This window comes from Eleutherodactylus coqui, chromosome 9, assembly GCF_035609145.1.
Source record: "Eleutherodactylus coqui strain aEleCoq1 chromosome 9, aEleCoq1.hap1, whole genome shotgun sequence".
Lineage (NCBI taxonomy): Eukaryota > Metazoa > Chordata > Amphibia > Anura > Eleutherodactylidae > Eleutherodactylus > Eleutherodactylus coqui.
The window spans coordinates 83,320,808-83,343,505 of NC_089845.1; the positions used below are offsets into that span (position 1 = coordinate 83,320,808).

Here is a 22,698-nt window from a genome sequence, read left to right on the forward strand (position 1 = left end):
GCCGCGTCAGCCAATCACAGCCATTGAATGCTGTCATTCAATGAATGGCTGTGATTGGTTAATAGAGCGCTGGCTCAGAGTGGCTGACGCAGAGCTCGTTCAACCAATTAGAGCATTAGCTTGCTGGAGGCGGGGTATTCAAGCCCCACTTCCAGGAAGAACTGCTCCGTCATATAAATTGCACTGTGAAAATGTTTCCAAACTCTAGATGTTGGTCTCACCGTTTTACTGAGAGGAGGAAAAGAAAAACCTATTTACTGACCAGACTATAGGTTAACGTTATGCGGTGATGGTAGGGAATATTAATAGGAATCATTTAATGGTTACAAAAGAGAAACTCATTTGTCAGACAAATTCACCCTCTTACCTGTCAGTTAAGGCCTAAGAGGGGGACAGAACCTACCGTGTTTTCCCGATAAGCCCTACCCTGATTTCCGGGGGGAGTGGGGGGGGGGGGTGTAGTGAGATGATAACTAAATATTTTCTATGCCAATCATTTTTTTTATGCCATTAGTATTCTCTTTAATTTGCTCCTTACCCACAGCTAATACTTCATCAGTGGACAGCGGTTGCATACATAATGACAGCTAATCAGCAATATGTGCATCTTACATCCTTTTCCCTTGTATCCGGCACTTCAGAATAGGAGGAGCCAGAGTGCTAGACACGGGTGCAGGTTGCAAGATGTATACAGTGCCCGCCATGATGTATGAGGGAGACTGTCACTAAGTACTAATCCATTGCAGACGCGGAGCTCATTAAAGAACAGAAGCAATCAGACTCCCGTTTACCTACCAAACCTGTCGCATGTCCTGACTTTCACCAAACAGATAATGCTGCTAGAACGTAGTATTAGGCATGTTGAATTTCAGCACCTGATCTTTTTGCTCTTCCTGGAGATACACCACCGTTAAAGGGTCTGACTAGGGTTGTTTTCCATTCTCTCCATTGAAAGCATGAATGTTCAGTTGAACTGAGAGTTCATTTGTTTGGGCAAGTCGGAAGAAATAGCTGCCAGTTGAACAAGCCTTCTGCCAACAGCTATTGAAGATGTACGGGCACCTTATGGATTGATGGGTTTCTGAGAAGCCAGGCAGGAAATACCCCTTCATTTTTCATAGTACTTTAAAAGCTTATCAATACAAAAAAAATCATTGCACTGAAATGTCAAGTGTTCCTGTAAACAACTTTAATACAGTCAAAAACCTTTCAATTAAATGATAAAATTAACAAATCTGCACACGTTAAAAAAGCATGAGGTAGACTGACTAGTGAAGCCAAATTCACCATGTTTTTGGTCAATAAACTATCTTTTTAAACATAGCATATTTAAGACCTCCACTCAAAATCAATGGCAGAAGCTGCAATACAATATTAGGCATGAGTGATGCAACGGACCTTCAGCTTACATTCATTACTGATACTTCTCTTAGGCAACGTTGGCACAAGTTCTGCCTTAATTACAAAGAAACATATATTTTAATTCATGTTCTTTTGTGCTAGCAACACAAAGTCTAACAAACCGCTTGAGGGAATGTTTCAAATGCTGCAGGAATGCCATTTTAAACCCCGTACAATGTGCCCCGCAGAACAGACGAATTTCCAAACCTGCAAATTTAGTGCAAATCAAAGTAGGACAACAGGTTGACAGAAAAACGTACAGATCAGCACACCTAATAGTTGCAACGTGTTTGCCGACCGCGCCTTTTAGAGGTTGAATCCAAAAATGTTTTACAACTTTGATTTTGCATTCAATCCCATTTTTTTAAAAATGTAGGCGGCAAAGCTGATAGAGCTGCAGTGTGCGTGGACCCAACGTAAGGACACTCCAATACATAAGCACATTGCAAACATTACAATATAATCATTGTCACAATACAGATTAGAGATCATTCGTCTATGCAAAGACTGTTCCATTTAGTGCCGACTTCGCCTTGGAAAATCTCAGCACTAAAATAGACTCCTTTATCTAACTAAACCACATGGTGACCCCTTTGTTCCTGTCCAGGGAAAGAACATTAAGGAGCACAGCCAAACAAAGGCAAGATCATTGTGCAGAATAAACGAAAAACTCCTAGAATAGATATGAACTCATAAAATGTGCAACAAAATCGGTGTAGTGTAGGATACAAGCTTGAAAACTTTTTTTTCTAATATATTAAATATTTTGTTCTAATTTGTAAACAATTTGTTAACACTATTTTTTTAAGACCCTAAAAAGAACTCTCTTACAAAAATGGGAAAGGACAAAAAAAAGTTCAAATATAGTAATACGGTACAGTTATACAAGTTTGGTTCTGTCTGTGCACAAAGTGTCATGATAAAAGGTGATCAAAGATAAGACAAAAATTGGATGATAAATGTGAAGGCTACTTTGTGCCCCATATTCAAAAATTTAATTTGCATGCCTGTCAATGCTCATAAATACAGCCATTATTCAATGCCCCAAGCTGATCTACCAGCCTTCAGCCCAACTACAGGGGATCTATAGCTGACCACCACTTTTGGCCTGTCACTCAAGTTGTTTTTGACATCGGTGGATATTTAGTGACAGTGGTATATACACTGGTGGAAAGTGAATGTTACACCCAGACATTGTTGCAGAAAGTTTATGAAATTTGGACTCTTTTCATGTAAAGGGTATTGAACAATTAAAAATGGATGACATGCGTGTATTAGGATGCAAATTAAGGGACCCTTTATGCAAAATGCTACATTGTTTTAGTTAAGTCATGAAAGTGTTTTATGGAAGAAGGTCCTTTTTTGTCCACAGATGGTCGGTGACCAAGTATGCCATACACCCAAATGTCTGACTTTGACAGAAGTCGGATAATTGGCATGTTCCAAATGATCTCATTATATCGTGAAATTCCCCCAAGAGCCTGTCCATACAGAGAGGGGTTACTCAGCATGGAAAAGCTCCATAACTCGCACACCTGGCACAGGTCCATGCAAAAAGTCAACGCCACATGTACAGATGGAAGTTGCTAATATATGGGTGACTGCAGCACAGATTTGAGCAGTGGCTGGTGTCTGAGTCAACCCATAAACAATTGTAAACCATGGCTTGAATCTGGGTTACATTCTCAGACCCCCGTGCAGTGTGTTCTGTTAACCTGATTTCACGACCAGCAACTACTAATCTGGTGTACTGCTAAACTCAACTGGACATATGAATGGAGAACAGTTGTCTAGTGACGAGTCCAGATTCGATCTGGGAAAAAAAGTGATAATCAGCATTTTTGGGAAAAGAAATCCCTGGAGTCATTGTTTGGGGTAATTCTGTTATGATAGCAGGACTCAGTTGGTGGTTGTTGAAAGCGCAATGACTGCCCACCAGTATGTGGATTAAGTGGTGAACCCGGTTGTCATACCCTTTTTGATGGTGGTCATGAAGGGCATCTTCCAACAGGCTAATGGCCAACCTCATACTGCAGTCCTCACAAGAGATACTTTAAAGGTGTCACGATCATGGATTGGCCCGCACGGTCCCCAAATTTATCCCCAATAGAGCATGTCTGGGATGCCATAGGTAGAAGCAGGCATGACATGCAGGCATGGGGAGGCCTGACAAGATATCGGAACACTTATTGATTCAATGCCTGTAAGAATCCAAGAGTGTATAGGTGCTCATGGTGGGAACACTTATTACTGAAACATGAACCAAACAGTAATAAACTTTCTGGGTAGGACTCTACGTATTTAGCTACCATGTAACGCTTTCAATTTCCATCAGTGTATATCAAAGCTTGAACTAGGAGGAGATGTAAACAAGGCAATTCTAGAAGCCATACGATGCAGGTCTGATGTTCTAATGGTTACCAGCAGAATAACTATCTTGAGCTAATAAGCATTCCTGCATGGCATTCACCCTTTGGTTTTACCAATTTCCCAATGGATAGAGGCAAGCATTAAACAAGGCTTTTCTAAATATAATCAGATTTTTTTTTTGTATATTAAATTTTACTTCCCGACATGTGATATTCGAGCGCAACATAAGGGAGAATTATTTGGGACACAAACTTCATGTTGGCTTCTTTGGAAAGTGTGGCCAAAATGTGAGAATTCTAGACCACCTACTTGTGACAACCTCAGAACTTTTGCATGGTTGATTGAAAAATATTGTTCACAATATAAAAATATCAACACCCTGACACAGGAAGAGATTGTGCCGCTACCCATCATTTGGTAATAATGAACCCCTGAGAAAAAGTCTGCAAGAGATCCATTGATCCAGTACATTCAATAAAGTCCACAGCATATTAGAAGTAGTCCATCAAAGCCAGTTGGGGGTCAAAGCTCTGTAGACTTCAATGGTCCATAAATATCTGTGTCAAGAAAAAAAGCCTCTTTTTAAATAGGCAAGTGTTTCTCTAGAATCCCCAGCTCATTTGCACATGATCCATTTCAACTCTGTCAAGTCTTTATCTTGCCACATTATAAAAGGATTTCTCCTCGAAGTTCAAATGTGGCGCCCAGTGAGGAAATAGAGTGGTTTATCATCAATACTGTTAGCAGTCTGAAATTCATCCCGCAGTCTGAACTGCCATTCGTCTTCAAGCTCCAATCGTACAATTGTCTGCCTGAGGGAGCTTCTGTCTTGACAAATGACGCAAAGAGTGGCACCTTTAAGAGTAACGGAAAAACAGTTCGTTACCATTAACACCAGTCGGCCGATGGAGGAAACAAACATTTTCACAGCACTGATTTATAACCAATTTCCAGTAGTGCCATGCCTGGGAGAATTAGATAGCACATACCTTTAAGAAACTTGTACTTCTTAAGCATTGCTGCACACACAAAGGAGTCACACAAGTAGAGAAGGAGGCCACTGAAATCTACTCCCTCGGTGTTCACATTCACAGAGTGCGGTCTGGAGCTCACATAACAGAGCGATACCTGGGATGGAGGGCAAGACATTATTACACCCCTTGGGTAAATATAAAACGGTTTCTAAGCTTATCGATATATTAAAATACAAGGTAGTATTCAATGAGAGGAACAGTTAGCAAGTTCTTCAAATGAAAGTAGTTATAAGAGTAAAGATAGAGAGGGGTTATGTAAACAGACTGTGCGCCATTTGTGTCGGGAGTTTTTACCTCGGGTCCTAGATTTAAGTAGCAGTCCACAGCCAGTAATGGGTTCCTTGGATTATTAAGAGCCTTTGGGAACAGCTTGTGAGAACTGTACTGAAGAAACTTCTCAAGGAGAAACTGTGCAGGTGCGGCCAAGAGCGTCTGCTCGCTGTCCGGGGCACAAACATACTGCACGGGGGAAATGGGAGCCGAGCCTTCTGTGATCTAGAGAGAAGAAACGTACCGGCTATTAACCATGTAACCCTTACCACGACTTAATGCCCATCTAGTCCAGCAAAACAGAAATCAGCAAAAGAAAAGTTCAAGGCACTTTTCATGAAGTTAATACAGGTTTCATGTGTTGGAAACAAGCAATACCAAAGTAATAAAAAAGAGCAAAGCAATAAAAAAAAAAAACGTGTTCGCTGTGTCATGATACATTGTAGGGCCGGGCACACAAGGGTGTAATTTTATTGTGTACTCTGCACACATACTATGCAGTGAATGGAGTCAATGAAAGTATAGATTTTCATTTATTCACTCACACTTACGTATATTCATTGTATAAAATGTGCACATAAAAAATGACCGCAGCACGTTCTATTTTACCGTGTATTATGGGCGATTGGGCACGTATAAAACCGCTGTACATATGCAATTGTATGTGCTGCATTGTATACACATGTTGCTAGGAAACAACATTCTTTTTCTTCCAGTATTTTCAGTCAGCTCTGCGGAGGAATCTCCGGTTGGAGGTTATGTCGCAGATATGAAACCACCCCAAAAGCAACACAAGTATCAGTTAATATTTGTCACAGTAGGGTTCTGTAATGTCTCTAAAACATAACTTTTAATCAAAACTAAAATAAAAAGGAATTTGTACCACAAAGTCCTAAATTCTAGACACACAATTACATAAAAAAGCTGCACCCCTATATTTTAGAAGGGGAAAGCAGTGTATGAGACGCCTAGGAAACCAATAATTTTATACCAACGGTATCCAAATTTCTATCTCTGTATTCGTTGGTATACGTCCTAGAACTAGAAAGATTAGAAATTGGGTCGGCTCACTAAAGATGGTGTTCCCGGCTTATTAAGACAACTGCAGCTATTCAGTAGATGGAGGACATATATCCGTTTTATAGAGCACAAACGTTAATCCTCCCATAAAGAAAAAGCTGCCTTTAATGTCACAAAAAATGCCGTAAGTGTGATAATGATCACACTAATTAAGCTAGTTCCAAAAGGAATCAGGCATAAAGCTGGCATAAAGGCAATATGGCTCACCGGAAAAAAATATTTTTTGTGAGCTATAGCCTATCAAAGAGCCATGCAGTACGCCAAACTGCCAATTCAATTACTTCGTAGGTTCAAAAATAGTTGGTTTGTTCAAACATAGTTGGTTCAACGCGTTTCGGCTAAAAATGGCGTAGCCTCATCAGGAACCATCAAAGACTTTTTAACCAAAGAAACAGCTTCTGGCTAATAGGTTAATCCCGAGGTCGGGAAATAAAAACAGCTTCTGGCTAATAGGTTAATCCCAAGATCGGGAAAAAGTAACCTCTAAGAAGAGGGAGGTAGTCAATCCTAACACTAGGTAGATCAAAAATAAAGTAAACCCAGTTTCCCCCCTGGTAAGAATGCAGGAACAAAATAACAAAGTATCAGCACCAGCCTCAGTGGTAGGCTGGCAGCTATGAATGAGCTCTGTGTCTGCTGGGGTTTATATAGTCATGCAGATCCTCCCATACTGGGGGTGTGTAACATTTGGGCCAATCAGACATGCTTGTTATTATAACCCCACCCACTTTTCGGTGGAGCCTCTCCCATAGAGGAAGAATGTGAGAGCAAACTACAAAGAGTCACTCAGATGTTTAATTTCACAGTGGAACGTTGCTTATACTTAAATATAGTCATCTCAGTCTTCTTTTACAAACACGATCTCTTACCAAAACAAACGCACTATAGATCGTAGGGTTCTAGTGCCGGTCACATGATCCCGATCGGTCATGTGACCCAACCAAAACGTTAAGGAAAGCTAACTAATGCTAGAAAAGAGAGGGTTGCATTCGGAGATAAAGTGCTACGCTCTCCACAGTATCTGAAATGAGCGCGTCCCCGAGAATCGCCTAGGATAGTGTTCATATGCGATCAAACCATCTATTGATATTAGGAGGCGTGTCTTACTTAGGTGACGTACCCGGTCACATGGGTAACTCCCGATCATGTGATAACGTAATGACGTCAGTCCGTCTGACGTACAGTTGTAGTTTATGAGGCTATTGAAGCTTCCTATTGAGGTAGGGAGGCGTGACTTCTTCAATGGCAAACCAGGTCACGTGGACATCTACAGGTCATGTGTCCACGTCATGACGTCATTCCGTCTGACGTACTGTTGTAGTTTTTCGCAATTGTTGTAAGGATACTGGCGTAAAGAATAACTAGATAGAGGATGTATTTGGCCAATAGGTGGATGCCTTCCATATGACGTAGGACCGACGGGCGGAGCTATGCTAACAAGATTGAGCCATAGTTACGTAGGTAAGAGATTAACTATTAGAAGAATATGGACATTAAATAATATTCAAGATGGTAAGAGGGCATCATAGCTCATGAACTTAATCAATCTATGATGCCCTCATGATAAAAATACTCCTAATTTGTGTATTTATTTAACATGCAGCCTTAAAGCAGTATCATGAAAGAGAACCATCATTGGGCAAATGCTGGCATTCAGTGCTTGAATGCCTAATGCCTAGATGTCAATTTGTATAGGGCCTCTAGTAAATAATGCGTCAGGTAGGTACATGTATCTTTGAAGAAGAATTCAGCAACGTTCCTCCAATGGTCAAACGCAAAGTATCTGAAAGGGTTACAGAAATGAGAGGGGGAGGGGAGACTTGCGGGGGGCCGAGGACTTAAGAGATACATAATGTTATGTGTTTTGGAAATAGAGAAACGAATCCCCGAAGGGTCAGTTCCTTGAGAGAAATAGAAATCCCATACTACTACTAGATGAAACTAGAGAAGGACAGCGTTTCATTCAGACCTTTAGGTTGCACACAGTCTATCCGAAATGTCCATTGCGCTTCTTTTTGGAGTAACCTTTTATCGAGGTCACCACGCCTTCCAAAGCTCTTTATTGATTCAACTCCCTGGAAAGTTAGTAGGTCAGGGTCCCCTTGGTGGAAATCCCTCATGTGGTTTGCGACGGGGGTTTTTTCCCCCCGCCTGATGTTTCCCACATGGCCCATTATACGGCACCTAAATTCCTGTTTCGTCTTGCCGATATAGTTCTTTTTACATGGGCAAGTTGCCATGTAAACCAGGTAGGAAGTTCGGCAATTGAAAAATTCCCTCAGATCATATGATTTCTGTGTACTAGCACTGATGATTTTATTGCCTTTCTGAATATTCCTACAGGCCTGACAGTGTGAGCAAGGGAAGGTGCCAGTATGTTTAAATCCATTAAGCCACATTTCTGGTTGCAGGGTTTTTAGATGGCTTTTTACTAATCTGTCCCTGATATTTCTACCCCTCCGGAATGTTAATAGGGGTACCACGGGTAGAATGGCCTTGAGGTCTGGATCATCCTGAAGTATACTCCAATGTTTTGAGAGGAGTTCTCGCATAAAGGGGACTCCTGAATCAAACGTGGAAATAATGCGCATTTGGTCATCCGTTTTCTTATTCTTAGGTATCAGTAAGGATGATCTATTTTGTTCAGTTGAGAACTGATACGCCCTCTCAATGGGATTAGTAGGATAGCCTCTGTCAGCAAATCTTTTCTTAAGATTGTTGCTTTGAAGTTGGAAGTCGCTTTCATCCGAACAATTCCGTCGGAGTCTCAAGAACTGACCCTTGGGGATTCCATTTCTTAATGATAAGGGATGAGCACTTTCCCATGCAAGTAGACTATTTGAGGAAGTGGGTTTCCTAAATAGGCTAGATTGTAGGGATCCATTAGATGTCTTAGATATTCGAATGTCTAAAAATGTAATCGATTCAGATTGAATTTCCATCGTAAGTTTTAAATTTATGGAGTTACGATTTAATATATGTTGACAAATTCGGTAAAGGACTCCCTAGAGCCTGACCACAACACGAGAACGTCATCTATATATCTCAACCACATGATGACTTTCTCGGTCCAATGTGAATGTTGATCTGTGAATACCATCTGAGCCTCCCACCAGCCCAGGAACAAATTTGCGTAAGATGGGGCGCATGGGCTCCCCATCGCGGTGCCCCTGAGCTGGTGGAAGAGATGGCCGTTGAAAAGAAAATAGTTCTTTGTGAGAACAAATGTTAGCAGATCGATCACGAATTGGTTGTGGCGATTGAAGGCTGTGCCTTTTTGTCTAAGAAAGTAGCCCACTGCCTTAATCCCTATTTCATGGGGTATCGAGCTATATAGACCCTCAACGTCTAAGCTTGCAAGTAAGGTGTTCGGTTCGATGTGTATCCCTTCTATTAATCTTAAGACGTCCGTGGTGTCACGGACATACGAAGGCAAAGCAGTGACAAAAGGGCGTAAAATCTGATCGATATAGATCCCACTGTTTTGGGTCATGTTTTCTAGACCCGACACTATAGGCCTGCCTTTTAAGGGTGATAACCCCTTATGAACCTTTGGCAGGCTGTAGAAAGTGGAGATCTTTGGGTGGATGGGTAACAAATATTCAAATTCTCTGGAATCAATGCCACCCCACGTCTTTGCTGTGATTAAAATTCTTTTGAGATCATTATAGAACAGGTCTGTCGGATCCGAGGATAATTTCCGATATGTTGTATTATCATTTAGGATGTTTTCACACATCAGAACGTATTGTTGTCTCTCAAGTACAACAACGTTACCCCCCTTATCGGAGGGTTTTATGATTAGGTCACCTAAGTAAGACACGCCTCCTAATATCAATAGATGGTTTGATCGCATATGAACACTATCCTAGGCGATTCTCGGGGACGCGCTCATTTCAGATACTGTGGAGAGCGTAGCACTTTATCTCCGAATGCAACCCTCTCTTTTCTAGCATTAGTTAGCTTTCCTTAACGTTTTGGTTGGGTCACATGACCGATCGGGATCATGTGACCGGCACTAGAACCCTACGATCTATAGTGCGTTTGTTTTGGTAAGAGATCGTGTTTGTAAAAGAAGACTGAGATGACTATATTTAAGTATAAGCAACGTTCCACTGTGAAATTAAACATCTGAGTGACTCTTTGTAGTTTGCTCTCACATTCTTCCTCTATGGGAGAGGCTCCACCGAAAAGTGGGTGGGGTTATAATAACAAGCATGTCTGATTGGCCCAAATGTTACACACCCCCAGTATGGGAGGATCTGCATGACTATATAAACCCCAGCAGACACAGAGCTCATTCATAGCTGCCAGCCTACCACTGAGGCTGGTGCTGATACTTTGTTATTTTGTTCCTGCATTCTTACCAGGGGGGAAACTGGGTTTACTTTATTTTTGATCTACCTAGTGTTAGGATTGACTACCTCCCTCTTCTTAGAGGTTACTTTTTCCCGATCTTGGGATTAACCTATTAGCCAGAAGCTGTTTTTATTTCCCGACCTCGGGATTAACCTATTAGCCAGAAGCTGTTTCTTTGGTTAAAAAGTCTTTGATGGTTCCTGATGAGGCTACGCCATTTTTAGCCGAAACGCGTTGAACCAACTATGTTTGAACAAACCAACTATTTTTGAACCTACGAAGTAATTGAATTGGCAGTTTGGCGTACTGCATGGCTCTTTGATAGGCTATAGCTCACAAAAAATATTTTTTTCCGGTGAGCCATATTGCCTTTATGCCAGCTTTATGCCTGATTCCTTTTGGAACTAGCTTAATTAGTGTGATCATTATCACACTTACGGCATTTTTTGTGACATTAAAGGCAGCTTTTTCTTTATGGGAGGATTAACGTTTGTGCTCTATAAAACGGATATATGTCCTCCATCTACTGAATAGCTGCAGTTGTCTTAATAAGCCGGGAACACCATCTTTAGTGAGCCGACCCAATTTCTAATCTTTCTAGTTCTAGGACGTATACCAACGAATACAGAGATAGAAATTTGGATACCGTTGGTATAAAATTATTGGTTTCCTAGGCGTCTCATACACTGCTTTCCCCTTCTAAAATATAGGGGTGCAGCTTTTTTATGTAATTGTGTGTCTAGAATTTAGGACTTTGTGGTACAAATTCCTTTTTATTTTAGTTTTGATTAAAAGTTATGTTTTAGAGACATTACAGAACCCTACTGTGACAAATTTACCTTTCATCTAGGTGTTCTTCCTGCAACTGTGAAACCAAGTATCAGTTAATATATGTAGAATTTAATAAACTGCAACAGTGCACATTACTATAAATACTTCCCCTATGAGATGTATACAGAACAGCTTGACAGCAAAAGCAAGTAACACACATACTGTGTTTGCCCAAAAATAAGACACGATTATAATTTTTGCCCAAAAGAGGCACAGTGTCTTATTTTCAAAGGGGGAGGCTTAAACTCTTCTGGTCCGTGGCATCCCAGTGCCTCACAATGGTTTCCGACGACGCTGCGGCAAACTGCAGTGTCCTCTGCGCTGACATAGGAGTTTCTTTCTGGTAAACGAGGCTTTGAATATCCCGCCTCCAGCAAAGCGGACGCTGTGATTGGATCGAGCGCCAGCCAATGATAGCCGGCGCCCGATGAGCCAATCACAGCCATTCAGTAATGTCATTCACTAAATGGCTATGAATGATCGAGCGCCGGCTGTGATTGGCTGGCCCTCGATTTAATCACAGTGCTCGCTTTGCTGGAGGTGGGGTAGTCAAAGCCCCGGTTACTAGAAAGAAACTGATATGTCAGCGCGAAAGACACTGCAGCTTGCCGCAGCACCACCAGAGACCATCACGAGGCACCGGGATTCCGTGGACCAGGTGAGTATTGATTTTTTTTCCCTTTCATGTAGGCTACATAGGGCTTATTTTCAGGGGGTTTATATTTCAAGCCTCCCCCAAAACCAGGGTATTATTATTGGGGAAAACTGTAGAAACTCACTGTCAAAAGGTTTGATTTGATTTGATTCGGACAACACTTTCTAGGGGATGAATATTTCCACATGTGACTAACGTTGACATAAGTAAGGGATTACAATATCAGTGCAAAAGGAAAAACTAAAAACTTGCAGAGCAGCTCTAGTTCGCAGTTGTACCACCTCTAGCTTGGATACAACATGTGAAACGGGCAGGCATGAAGGCTCTAGTACCCTGTTGTACCACCTCTAGTTTGGATACAAGATGTGATACAGGTGGGTATGGAGGCTGCAGTACCCTATTGTACCACCTCTAGCTTGGATACAAGATGAGATACAGGGGAGAATGGAGGTTCTTGTACCCTGTTGTACCACCTCTAGCTTGGATACAAGATATGATATGGGCAGGCATGAAGGCTCTAGTACCCTGTTGTACCACCTTAGCTTGGATACAAAATGTGATATAGGCGGGTATGGAGGCTGTAGTACCCTGTTGTACCATCTTTAGCTTGGATATAAGATGTGATACGGGTGGGCATGGAGGCATACAGTTTCCGTATGGTATCCTACAGCATATCATTCAATATTTGCTGCAACTGAGCCTCTAGATCATGCTAACTTGTAGGCTTTTGAAGTTGAATCTTCTCTACTAGTGTCTGTCGAGGGTGCCCTGAGCCCAGTCACCTTATATGTGTGCCCTCATGGAACCACAGGTTCCAACACCTGCAAACAGTCCAATCAGAACGACCCAGGTGGCGGCAATTTGTTGATACAACCATCCAGCATCTCACATCCCAATAATGCGCCCCTCTCAGACTCTGGTAATGGGGTGACATCTCTTCAATTGCATCGTAGAGGCGTCTAGTGGTCAACAAGCTCCACACAAGGGGCACAAGAGGTCACTACACATGCTTGTCTTGTATATGGTATGTAGTAGAACTGTAGTTCACGCTTCTTTTCTGTCTTTGTTTGTACTTTAACAGACATAATTTTTTTAATTATTACGATCTCTAAGTAATCAGTCTCATTCATACCATAATCTTGGGTTTAACTATGAAGTCCTTGTGTCCTCCCACTTGAATGTGCTTTTTCATGAGGCTGAAGTTGTTGAAGCGGCAGATCAGCAGATTCCCACTGTTGGCTCGAAGGTTGAAGTCTATATCCTCACAGAAGTATCTGAAATAAATAAGATGGCCATTTAACAATGCAGATACTAAGACCGAAGGCGTAGCTGCAGCACTTGTTCCAGATGGAGATTTGGACCACAGGTGGAAATCCTGCTATTTCCATTTATTTTCTGCAGAATGCTACAACAGCCAGAGTTTCTTGATCCAGATAGTAGAAGGAGTGCAGAGAGCAGTGCAGTCAGGTAGCGGGCTCTGCTCCTTCTCCACCGCTGGGATCGGACAGCTCTGCAGAATAGGCATGTGTTCCTATAGGTGTACATAGGTGTGTAGGGTCATGCTCGCTAACGTTTCAGAAGAAATATAAAGGAAATTCCAAAAGGAGGAAACAAAGTGGCAGTATAATTTTCTTAATGCCTGCCCATTAATATAAGAGACACCACCTACATTTGAATCACATGTAGTACACATAACCCCCTTCAGCATACTGCTAAAGAAATACAGACCCCCATACTAGACCACCTAGACAAATACAGAATATACATCAGACTCTAAGATACAGCCCCAGGTGAGACCTCCCTTGTATGTACAGACCCATCCATTACAGATAACAAAGAGATCAAGACTAGACCATGCTAGCTACCAACAGACCCCAAACTACCCTTTCCACTTCTCGGACCAGACATTCATCTACTCAACCTCTCCCAGCCTATGGAATTTCCTCAGCTCCCGAGCACCACAAATATTGGATATTTCCAGCGACGTGGCTAGTATATCATTGTGGCACCTCAAAAATCTGTAGAAGCATGCAATACATACATGTTCTCCTTGCTCACCTCCACAATAAAAGGAGGTACAAGTGTTCTACTAGCTTCCAGTAAACCAAACCACTAGAATAAAAGTAAAATCAGGCGATGAGTGAATTTGTGAACACCTGTCTATCCTCACCAGCCCGCAGGACCAGGGAGTAGAGGACAGAGAGGACTTGTGTGGGAAGAACTGAGGAACATGTGGACCCAGAAGATTCCATACAAATACAGGTTCACAATGCATCATGTATTGGCTACCTGCTTCTTCATCACCTCCCCCAAAGTTTGGAGATAATGGCAGACATACTAAATGGCACACATACTAACTCTCAGCAATCGCCCACAGCTTCACCTCCCTTACAAAACCATGTTGGTTCCTGCAAGCGACCCTCAAAGAGCCAGGCTCGGCCAACAAGTCTAGACTAGAAAAGACACACCTGTGCTATGGATGACGAACACACAACAGCTGGCAACCTACCGAATGGCCAACCCCAAATAGGCATACATCAGACCCCAACATCTCACTTCGTGCCGTTTTTGGCTTCTACAATGCCAGCTGTGTGAGGTCATTCACCGCTGATGTGCAGAGGTTCCCATCAGTACTCCATCCATAGGAAATGCTGCCTGGTGACTATATTCAATCTGTATAGTAAACCCCTGTGGCGGGATGGGTGCAAGGGGGTTAAGAACTAGCAACACCCATCCACTAGGAAAGGCACTAACAAGGTTAGGAAATATAGATAATAGCTTGTTCTATAGGATACATTTTCTGTAGTGTTGCCTAAGAATGCCTGGAAGGTTTATATGCACACACATTATATACATATACACACACACACACACACACACACACACACACACACATACATACATACACACTATAAAATATATATTATATACACACACACAATATATATATATATATATATCCATCCACACACATACAGTGTCCCCTCTCCCTGCCCTCTACATTGTAAGGCTACATCTACTAACCTGTTGAGGTCATATTGCACGTTCTGGGTGAGGTCTACGTTGAGCATTATGAAATCGTGAATATGGCACCTGGAAAATGGATGTTTAGGGGTGGTGGAATTTAACTTGCTGTTCCATTTCTGAATCCCAAGCATTGCATAGCTGGTAATTTTTGGTGTAGCTTCCATGTGTTGTATTACATATTTTAGGGACACATTCCTAGTACCATTGTCTGCCTCTATCGATTGGCTGGGGGATAGATAACACATACGAACATATTACAAATGTCATCCATAACCATATACATTTTGACAATATCTCATACATGCGCAATAGACAAGCCCCTCCTTATGGAAGACCAGCACTTTACAAGCAATTACAGAATATATATTTTTTTGAACATTTTCGGTAAGTCAGGCACCTGACATTCATCAGCTTGGCAGGCCCGAAAAGGCACACGACAAAGAATGAGGATCCTTATTAGCAGAATAAGGCTATAGCTGTAGTGCAACTTTTATTGCTAAGAGCGGCGTAGCACGGTGACCTCGCAATCTAATAATCACAAGTAGCCGCGACATGCAGATTGCAAGAAATATATATTTTAATTTCCTGCAATTTGGGGGAAAAGGGAAAGAGGCAGTGTGACAGCTACTTGCAAGCCGTAATGCATGAAGAGAAAAAAAAAAACACATGCCAAAAAGTTTACCAAAAAGGCAACAAAAAAATATTTTATTTTTTAAAACAAGCCTGAAAAAACTTCTACAAAGAGGTCCTAAAAGTATTACAAATGCGTTCTCTTACCCAAGAATGTACAAAATGTGGTTGGACAATCTACAAACGCACAACATATAGCGACTAACCTCGTCTGTTCCGGAACATTGCTGTGGGCATTCCATAAAACACACGAATCATCCATTATTACAATGAACGGCCACACACACTGCCGTTTCACCCCTAGTTCTTCCATCCGATTTCTTTCCAACTCCAAGTTATTGTAAGACAGTTCTTTAATAAGGAATCTGGAAGCTCCTACTTTATAGCAGAATTTGATATTGAAAAACACAAAAATTAAACCCACCAAAGACACAATGTGATGAAGGACGGCCTTACTTACCGGCTCCGGCATTGTTAAACACACTAGGAAGCACTAGCATGATGTGGTTGGACCAGTACTTTCTGTACAGCGGCATTTCATACTCTTTTACCACCATAATATGTAAATGATTGATGCCTTCCATTGCATGGTAAAGGTTTAATAAACCGTGCTCATGACGTCCACTGGAGGGGGTGAAAATTGGGCTCTTAACCGTGTTTGAGCTTTGCTAGAGAAAGGAAGAAGGTGTGTGTTCTGCATTAGTTTTGCTTCATCCAACTTATATTTCAGTTAAACATACTTTCATAGCAACGCTCACATATCGTACCCCCCAAAAGCTTGGAAACCCCTTATATTAGCTTGTGAAGGGTACTGTACATAACATACAGCCGGGACTCACACCTACAAGTCAGCTCCATAGTACAAACTTCATTAAAAACACTTACAGCATCAGACACCAGGGGGAGCCGCATGCTCTCCAAATGCTTGCCCTGTTTGCTGAATATAAAATGATGTTCTTTAGATTTCGGAATGATGAAGTGAAGCTGAACCTCTTCTCCAAGCATTGACGATGAGAATGTGAAGGCATGTATGGTAGATTCAGGTGTCTACAGAAGGAAGAAAATGCAGAAACACTGAATTCTATACTTCTCGATTCAAAAATGCTAACTATTTGTTTGGGACTTCCCTATATGAGCCGGAACAAAGAGCTGCCATCAGGCGGCTGCAGGAATAAAGATTGCAGCAGTGGTCCCCATATTTATTGAAGGGATTATCCCCCTTTTAAAAGGAGATTTCTTCAATACATTAAGGATGCACTAAATGCTGTCTCGGGTTACTTTTGAGCTGAACCGCACCACTCTTGAGTTCCTAACATGCTCTGCATCTCATATTAACCCCTTCAGTGGAAGGTTTATTATTACTATGTCAGCGCAGCAAGCCCTGGAGATTTTCCTGAGGTAGTTCGCAGTGGCAAACGTGCATAGTGGCACAATAACTGTGTCCTGGTCATCATTTCAGCACTAGAGCTGTCCGCGGAAATCTTCCGGGGGTTTAACTGCATGGCCAGTGCAGCAAGGGCCGGAGATTTTCTGGGTGTGCCACTAAAGGGGTTAATGGACTGCTTGGCTGCCCATAGGCTTATCCAATGCTCCCTCTACTACGACCTTTTAAGAGTGATACGTCAAAGTTGAGGTTGCTGCACGTCTTGCACAAGCGCTCAGGCGGCAGGTCACCATTCCAACGAGACAGTGTGGCCAGCAGACATTATCTAGTAATGCATTTAGGCTCTTTACCTGAGAGGTGGCGCTGACATCCATATACTGGTGACATTGCTCACAGTGATGGAAAGTGTTGTATGATGCATATTTTGTGAGCATCATGGAGACAGTTTCACGTTTCCTGGCATCATCAGGACACACTCCTGTACAAAGAAACAAAAGGAATATGAAAGACAGGAAGGTTTAGCTTCTGAAAATGGTTGTTTTTTTTTGCCTTTAGCCACCTTAGTGAGACGTGCCAGACCTCACAACACCCAGATCACCTTTGATTGTGCGACTAAGGATCTGAGTAAAACTGGCTTTTCGTACACCAGTCTGAATGTATAGCTCCAATGTTGTACGATGTGCATGCCTCTTAGTACACGGGGTGTATCTCAAAAACGAAAAGCACCAAAACTGATTTTTGATGCCAGAATTCTGGTGTAACTGCATTAATAGATTGTCTTTAAGGCCGCTTTCTCACATGTGTTCAGAAAATGCTGCTCCAAATAACTGCATTTTTACAGCGATTTTGCATGTGTGGTGCAACATCTGACAGCGCTTTTTAACGCACTCCATCATGGTGATGGGTGATGAGGTGCATTAAAAAGATCTAAAAAGCGCAAAAATAAGACAGTGCCCAAAAATTGAGGGTTTTAGAAACACCACGTTCGAGTGCAGGTCTGAGATGCCCCAATAAAATCAATGGGGGTATTGTACTGCGGTTAGCGCGGCGCTCGGGACGACGAGCTAATTATGGCAAAAAGCTATGTGTGAGAGCGACCTAAGTGTGCAGCTTTTCCCTGCAAATTGTTAAAAAAATAAATAAAATCAAAATCTATCATCTCTTCTGAGCTTCCGGAGTACATTTCCATGGTCCTAACCACTGCCTATAGAAATACAACATAAATATGGTCACTTTTTAACAGTTTATTGCAAGTTTTTCCAGGTGCAGTAATAAAAACAAGCATGTAGACACTTCAGTCTATAACAAGCACATAATAGAAGTACTAAAAACATTAGGGGAATGCAACTGTACCAAAGTAACAAAATTCAGATACAATAAATCACTCCTGTGTCTTATATAGACAGACTTGGGTCGTCAGGCAAATCTTTTTAGACAGACCCCTGATTTTTTTTTCCTTTTACACCCAAATCAGACAAGAATAAAAAGTTAGGTGGAGATCCAACTTCCACTGCTGCTGAGAACAAAGGGCCCCAAACCCTTCTTCTCTGCCTCCACTGAGAGCATCTGGAAAAAAGCGGAATCTACTTATTTGGCGATTTCTGATGGTGCCATTTAGCTTTAGGGAGTGTATGTGTGTCATGCTGCATCCAAAGAACTAAGATGTGTGGGGATCCCTCACTGTAATAAATGGTGGACTCCCATCAGTCAACTGAATGGGCAGCCATGTAACTAGTGGTCACATCAAGTTCTTCAGAGCTCTAGCCAATACAGGGGGTACCAAGCAGAAGATTGTCCCGATTGTCTATTTGTCTCAACATACCCCAGGTATTTGTGTTAACTGGTGAAAAATCACAGGTATGAACTTGGCAACAAAAACCTGTACTATTGTGAATGCCCTGTAAATAATTTACATTCATATGAAATAAATCCGCAGAACATGAATTAAGCACTGCGCTTTGGAAAAAAAAAGACATGGCGTTTGCTAATATCTTTTGTTCAACCTGCAAAAACTAATAAATTTACGGAACAAGCAGCAGGATCTATTCTGTACAAGAGCCGAGCAGCCGTGTCACCATGCCCTGCATTTACATGGCCTGCTGAGCACAGTCCCTATATAGAGCCGTGAATTACGGCTGCGCTAATAGACAAGGACCTGGATTTAAAAGGAAAGCTATAAAAATACTCAATTTTGTTTGCTGGCAAGAAAGACTCCAATGTTGAGCTCAAAACTCCTTACAAGGTCTTCACAAAGACCATTCTAAAAAAAAATGCATAAGCCTGCTATTTTAGAACTTTTAATGAGAAATACTGTTGCTTCATCCTGTAAGAACGGATTATACCTGCTTAGGGGGAGAGCAAAGAAAGTCGTAACATGACAGCACAGATATCGGTTGTGTTTGACCAATCTCGGACTGTGGATAGCGATATACCAAGGAGTCCTGGGCCACACAGTGCTGTGAAAAAGTATTTACCCCCAATATACGATAATTGGTGATGAGAACAGCTCTTCAATCTATACAGTGCCAGGCGAGCCTCTGATCCCTTCTACTGCATCCATCTAGACAATCGACTACTACTTGCATCTGCATTGTACTGTTCGAGGCGGGAAATGCAAAGTAGTGACCCATGAAATCATCATAAGGCATGTATATAAGTATATCTGGTTGATGGTTTCTAACGTGTGCTATTGTATTTGTACATTATATAATGATATAGAGTTGTTGGATATGGATGGGGGATGGGTAAACTACAGCGTTCACTGAAGTCTGGATTGAGATCATTGAAAGTACAACTGACTGTTCTTAAAGGGACAAAGTTAAAGAGATAATCTGAAAGGATGGAAAATTCTGTGGACTCATTTTCCTGCTGTTTACTCAGGATGCTGGACGATCTATATACTGGATATTTGAGAGAGACTCAAGGGAGGATGAGGCTGCTTTTTGTTTATGTTTTTGCTAAATAATAAAGTAATGAAAATCCAAAAAAAAAATATTTTTTATATTTTTTTTTTAAAAAGCAGTGGAGGACAAAAAAAAAAAACAAAACACAGCATGCAGCACCATTTTTCTATGGTAAAATACTACATACCATAGCATAAACACAACATTATATAGTCACTGGAGTCTTTTGGACTTCATTGAAGTTTGGATATGCTGGATATGACAGTCCTGTTATTTTCTTGGACTGACTGTTCCTACTATAATAACAGCAGAATGGAAAAGTGTAATGGCGTGCAAATGCCGATGTGACATTACTGGCAATCAATGATGCACATCTTCCGGGAGCTAAGATACGTGCCCTGCTCATACACTGCATTGGGCCAGAAAGCCAGCAAGTCTTTTATATACTTCCTTCAGCAGATGACAAAGCACTAAGGAATCAAAAAGTCTTTTAAATGCTGTAAGAGCCAAAGTTTAATGCAATGTGAATGTTAAATGCTATAAGATACGCGGGTGCGGGCAGATCATGGCGAATCTACGGCAAGTGAAACGTTCGGAGACCAGTTCACAGATATAAAATCTCTCACATCAGGGAATGCCTGACATAGCCTGAACCAGCCTGACACTTACTACTACCAAGCAATCCCTGTCCAGTGATTAAAAAAAAAATGGAGCCTTTGTCAAATGGACATCAAAACTGTCACCAAAGTTTCATTAATAGTCAATGTTTCCATTTGGGGGTTTCATTACAATGCTGCTTTTAGCACTTGTGACGGTAACCCCCCAGACAGAATCCTATGGTGTAGTGAAAAGCTCCATGGGAACGCTCCCTAACAAATGCAGGCCTCAGCAGTATGTAAAAACATAGTAGTTGTACCAGAATTACAAGTTCTCTTCTATCAACAGCATAGGGAATAACTTGCCAAATGGTGGAGTCTCGCCGAGGAAACCACCACCAATTCCAAGAACGGAAGCTCCGTTTTTCCCGTTCTCAATAGGGGCTCACAGCACTGCCTGCAATAGGAGGGATTGAATGGAGCAACAGTTGCGTAAGCATGCTACCGCTTCAATTCAATTTCTACGGGACTGCAGAGATTGCTGAGCAGCAAGAGCTCAGGTAATTCTGTCAGCCCCATGGAAATGAATACAGCGCCGACTGCACATGTTTAGCCTGCACCCTATTTACGGCGACATCAATGTGGCAGAGAGGAGAAGAGGGTAACACAGGACCCCTGTTCTCAAGATCAGTGTAGGTCTCAGTGAGGAGACCCCCACCAATCAGCAAGTTATACCCTTCCCTGTAGAGGACGACTTGTACTTTTGGCACAACCCCTTTAATGTTTTTTAAAAAAGTATTCCCAACTGCACGCACCTTGTTTAGCTAGTAAATTCTTCTCAGTGTAAAGAGGGCTGATGTGCCGGTATTTTGGATCATGCACAGTGATGTCAAAGGGCATTTTACTGAAGACTTCGATGTCCGGCCAAAGATCTTTCTCTGTTCCAGGTTCTTGGTCTTCCTCCTTTTCCACATCTGCAAGAGGAAACAAATTTAAAAGAAAACTTCATTTTGCTTTCTGTGATGTTTCACTCAAACAGGAACACAAAAAGCGCATCTACACGGTGGCTTCCAGACAATGGGTTGTACTACCATAGTGGCTCAGGAGGCTAGTAATCGAATTGTGTATTACCGCCTGCACATGGCTATAATATGGCTGCATGCTAGTATCTGGATTACAACCTTGACACCCAAACTACTTGATAGGGGTTAGCTCACCGTGGGGTCCTTTGGTAATCTACTTTAAATTCAGTTGTGTAGAAGGACTACCAACTCCGTAAATTCCTAGAAAGTCTGTAAATCTATGGAAATTTTTTTCTCTAATATCTGTGAATTTTTCAAGTTGTAGAAACTTCCACAGGTCATAGCTGTAATTTTCACATTTTGGTTTTCTTTGGTAACAGGCTTGATAGCTCTAGACCCCTTGTCTTTCTTATGACTATTAGAGCTTATTTATACGAGCATACACTACCGTTCAAAAGTTTGGGGTCACATTGAAATGTCCTTATTTTTGAAGGAAAAGCACTGTACTTTTCAATTAAGATAACTTTAAACTAGTCCTAACTTTAAACAAATGCACTCTATACATTGCTAATGTGGTAAATGACTATTCTAGCTGCAAATGCCTGGTTTTTTGTGCAATATCTACAAAGGTGATTAGAGGCCCATTTCCAGCAACTATCACTCCAGTGTTCTAATGGTACAATGTGTTTGCTCATTGGCTCAGAAGGCTAATTGATGATTAGAAAACCCTTGTGCAATCATGTTCACACATCTGAAAACAGTCTAGCTCGTTACAGAAGCTACAAAACTGACCTTCCTGTGAGCAGATTGAGTTTCTGGAGCATCACATTTGTGGGGTCAATTAAACGCTCAAAATGGCCAGAAAAAGAGAACTTTCATCTGAAACTCGACAGTCTATTCTTGTTCTTAGAAATGAAGGCTATTCCATGCGAGAAATTGCTAAGAAATTGAAGATTTCCTACAACGGTGTGTACTACTCCCTTCAGAGGACAGCACAAACAGGCTCTAACCAGAGTAGAAAAAGAAGTGGGAGGCCGCGTTGCACAACTAAGCAAGAAGATAAGCACATTAGAGTCTCTAGTTTGAGAAACAGACACCTCACAGGTACCCAACTGGCATCTTCATTAAATAGTACC

General features: G+C 41.7%; 1 protein-coding gene across 1 annotated transcript in view; it reads right to left on the reverse strand.

Moving 5' to 3' along the window:
• Positions 1-1,183: 1,183 nt before the first annotated feature.
• Positions 1,184-22,698, reverse strand: part of GREB1L (GREB1 like retinoic acid receptor coactivator) — a 134,303-nt gene continuing 112,788 nt past the window's right edge. The window contains exons 24-33 of the mRNA XM_066579637.1: positions 21,356-21,514; positions 17,392-17,519; positions 16,543-16,704; positions 16,118-16,325; positions 15,864-16,035; positions 15,025-15,252; positions 13,133-13,274; positions 5,100-5,300; positions 4,761-4,899; positions 1,184-4,626 (exon numbers count right to left, since the gene is read on the reverse strand). Of these exons, the coding sequence (XP_066435734.1) occupies positions 4,463-4,626; positions 4,761-4,899; positions 5,100-5,300; positions 13,133-13,274; positions 15,025-15,252; positions 15,864-16,035; positions 16,118-16,325; positions 16,543-16,704; positions 17,392-17,519; positions 21,356-21,514 (1,703 nt within the window). The 3' untranslated portion in view covers positions 1,184-4,462. The remainder of the gene's footprint in view (positions 4,627-4,760; positions 4,900-5,099; positions 5,301-13,132; positions 13,275-15,024; positions 15,253-15,863; positions 16,036-16,117; positions 16,326-16,542; positions 16,705-17,391; positions 17,520-21,355; positions 21,515-22,698) is intronic.